The 1,917-nt window shown below is 39.0% G+C and overlaps 1 protein-coding gene across 1 annotated transcript; it reads right to left on the reverse strand.

Annotated features, from left to right (window-relative positions):
- Positions 1-290: 290 nt before the first annotated feature.
- LOC112203195 lies at positions 291-908 on the reverse strand. Its single transcript, XM_024344193.1, has one exon. It carries the CDS (start codon positions 906-908, stop codon positions 291-293), a length of 618 nt encoding a protein of 205 aa, XP_024199961.1.
- Positions 909-1,917: the final 1,009 nt, after the last annotated feature.

The following is a 1,917-nucleotide window of genomic DNA, read 5'->3' on the forward strand; positions in this document are numbered from 1 at the left end:
AAAAGTAAGGAAATTCCAGAAAGAGAAAACTTGTTATATCATTTCATAAACTTCCATTGAGGCCAAGGCCAGTACATAAAGCTGGGAACGAAGGATACGTGTCCAAATATAGATAAGGATCAAACACGTGATAACAGGCTGGCAGATGATTCAATACATGGCACTCACCTAATAATACTGAAAGTTGTAGTTAAAAGCAGGTTTCCTAATTAACAAGGAAAAGACAAAGAAAATATCCAAATATTGGATCAGGGCGCCAATATCCCACCTCCCTTGACAAACACCATCAGTTACCCTTTAAAATTTGGAAAACAAATATGAAATTCTTCTGCGCATTCCCATGTGGCATCATCCTCTGAGCCATTCTTCCACTGAATCAACCATCTCACCTCAGGTTTGTTACCCTTCTTGAATAAAGCTCTCTGTAGCACTTTAGCAAGGACCCAATTGTTCTTATTGGTATCAAAACTAGGAGGTAAGGTTGGAGAAGGAACTACTGAACATCCCAGTTTCTTCTTTAGAAGAGATACATGAAACACTGGATGCACCTTTGCAGAAGCAGGTAGCTCTAACTTGTATGCAACTTTACCAATCTTTTCTATCACCTGATAAGGACCAAAGTATTTTGGAGACAGTTTGTGGGATTTTCTGACCTGCACTAACTTTTGTCTGTATGGCTGCAATTTGAGGAATACCCAATCACCAATGTCAAACTCTCTTTCGGTGTGATGTTTGTCATAGTAAACCAACATTCTGGCCTGAGCTTGTTCCATGTTACACTTGAGCTTACATAGTAGTTCATCTATGTTCCTCAGTACTAGATCCACTTGATGAACAACAGTACTACCAGGGACATATTTTCTCACTTGAGGAGGAGGAATTCCATAAAGAGCTTGATAAGGAGACATCTTAATAGCTGAGTGATAAGTGGTATTGTACCACCACTCGGCCTAAGGCAAAATATCTGTCCAATGACCTTGTTCCTCCAAAATCACACATCTTAGATACTGTTCCAGAACTCTATTTAAGCATTCAGTTTGACCATCAGTCTGTGGATGGTATGCGGTACTCATACATAGCTTTGACCCTTGTAATTCAAAGAAATTTTTCCAAAATGCACTGAGAAATATGGGGTCCCTATCACTGATAATGCTATCAGGCATTCCATGAAGCCTAAAAATTTCTTGAATGAACAGTTCAGCCACACTTCGAGCAATGTAAGGGTGCTTAAGAGCAAGGAAATGAGCGTACTTAGTCAGCCTATCAACAACTGCTAAAATGGAAGTTTTACCTGCACTTTAAGGAAAGCCATCAATGAAGTCCATTGAAATATCAATCCACAATCCAGCTGGAATTGGATTTGGTTGAAGTAAACCTGGAGGTGATATAGTCTCATAATGAACCAGTTGACAAATAAGACATTCTGAAACAAAAGCCTTCACTTGTTTTTTAATTCCAGGCCATAGAAAACTCCTCGAAATCCTTTTGTAAGTTCTTAACCAACCTGAATGCCCTCCACCCTTACCACAATGTAATTCCGTAATAATTTTCAATCTCCATTCGTCTGCATCAGGAACAAATATTCTCTTTTTATATAGCAGCTGGCCATTAGACGAGGTAAAGTTCTTGGAAGTGATAGTGCCCTGCTCAATGCCTTCTATCAGCCGTTGAGTTTCAGAATGATTTTGACACAAGATGGATATTTCCTTTATAAATTCAAACATAGTGCTAGAGACCCCCATCAAGGAATTCAACTCACCTTGCCCAGATAAAACATCAGGTACAATGTTGGTATTACCAGACTTGTACTCAATGGTATAATCATAGCCAAGTAACTTTAACAGCCATTTTTGTTGAGCAGGGGTGGTGATTCTCTGATTTAAGAAGTACTGAATCGTTCTATGGTCAGTAATGATT

The sequence above is a fragment of the Rosa chinensis genome, chromosome 5 (assembly GCF_002994745.2).
Source record: "Rosa chinensis cultivar Old Blush chromosome 5, RchiOBHm-V2, whole genome shotgun sequence".
NCBI lineage: Eukaryota > Viridiplantae > Streptophyta > Magnoliopsida > Rosales > Rosaceae > Rosa > Rosa chinensis.

Bases quoted from the DNA above. Each gene is read 5' to 3' on its own strand.
- LOC112203195 (XM_024344193.1), bottom strand. From the start codon at position 908: ATGTCTCCTTATCAAGCTCTTTATGGAATTCCTCCTCCTCAAGTGAGA.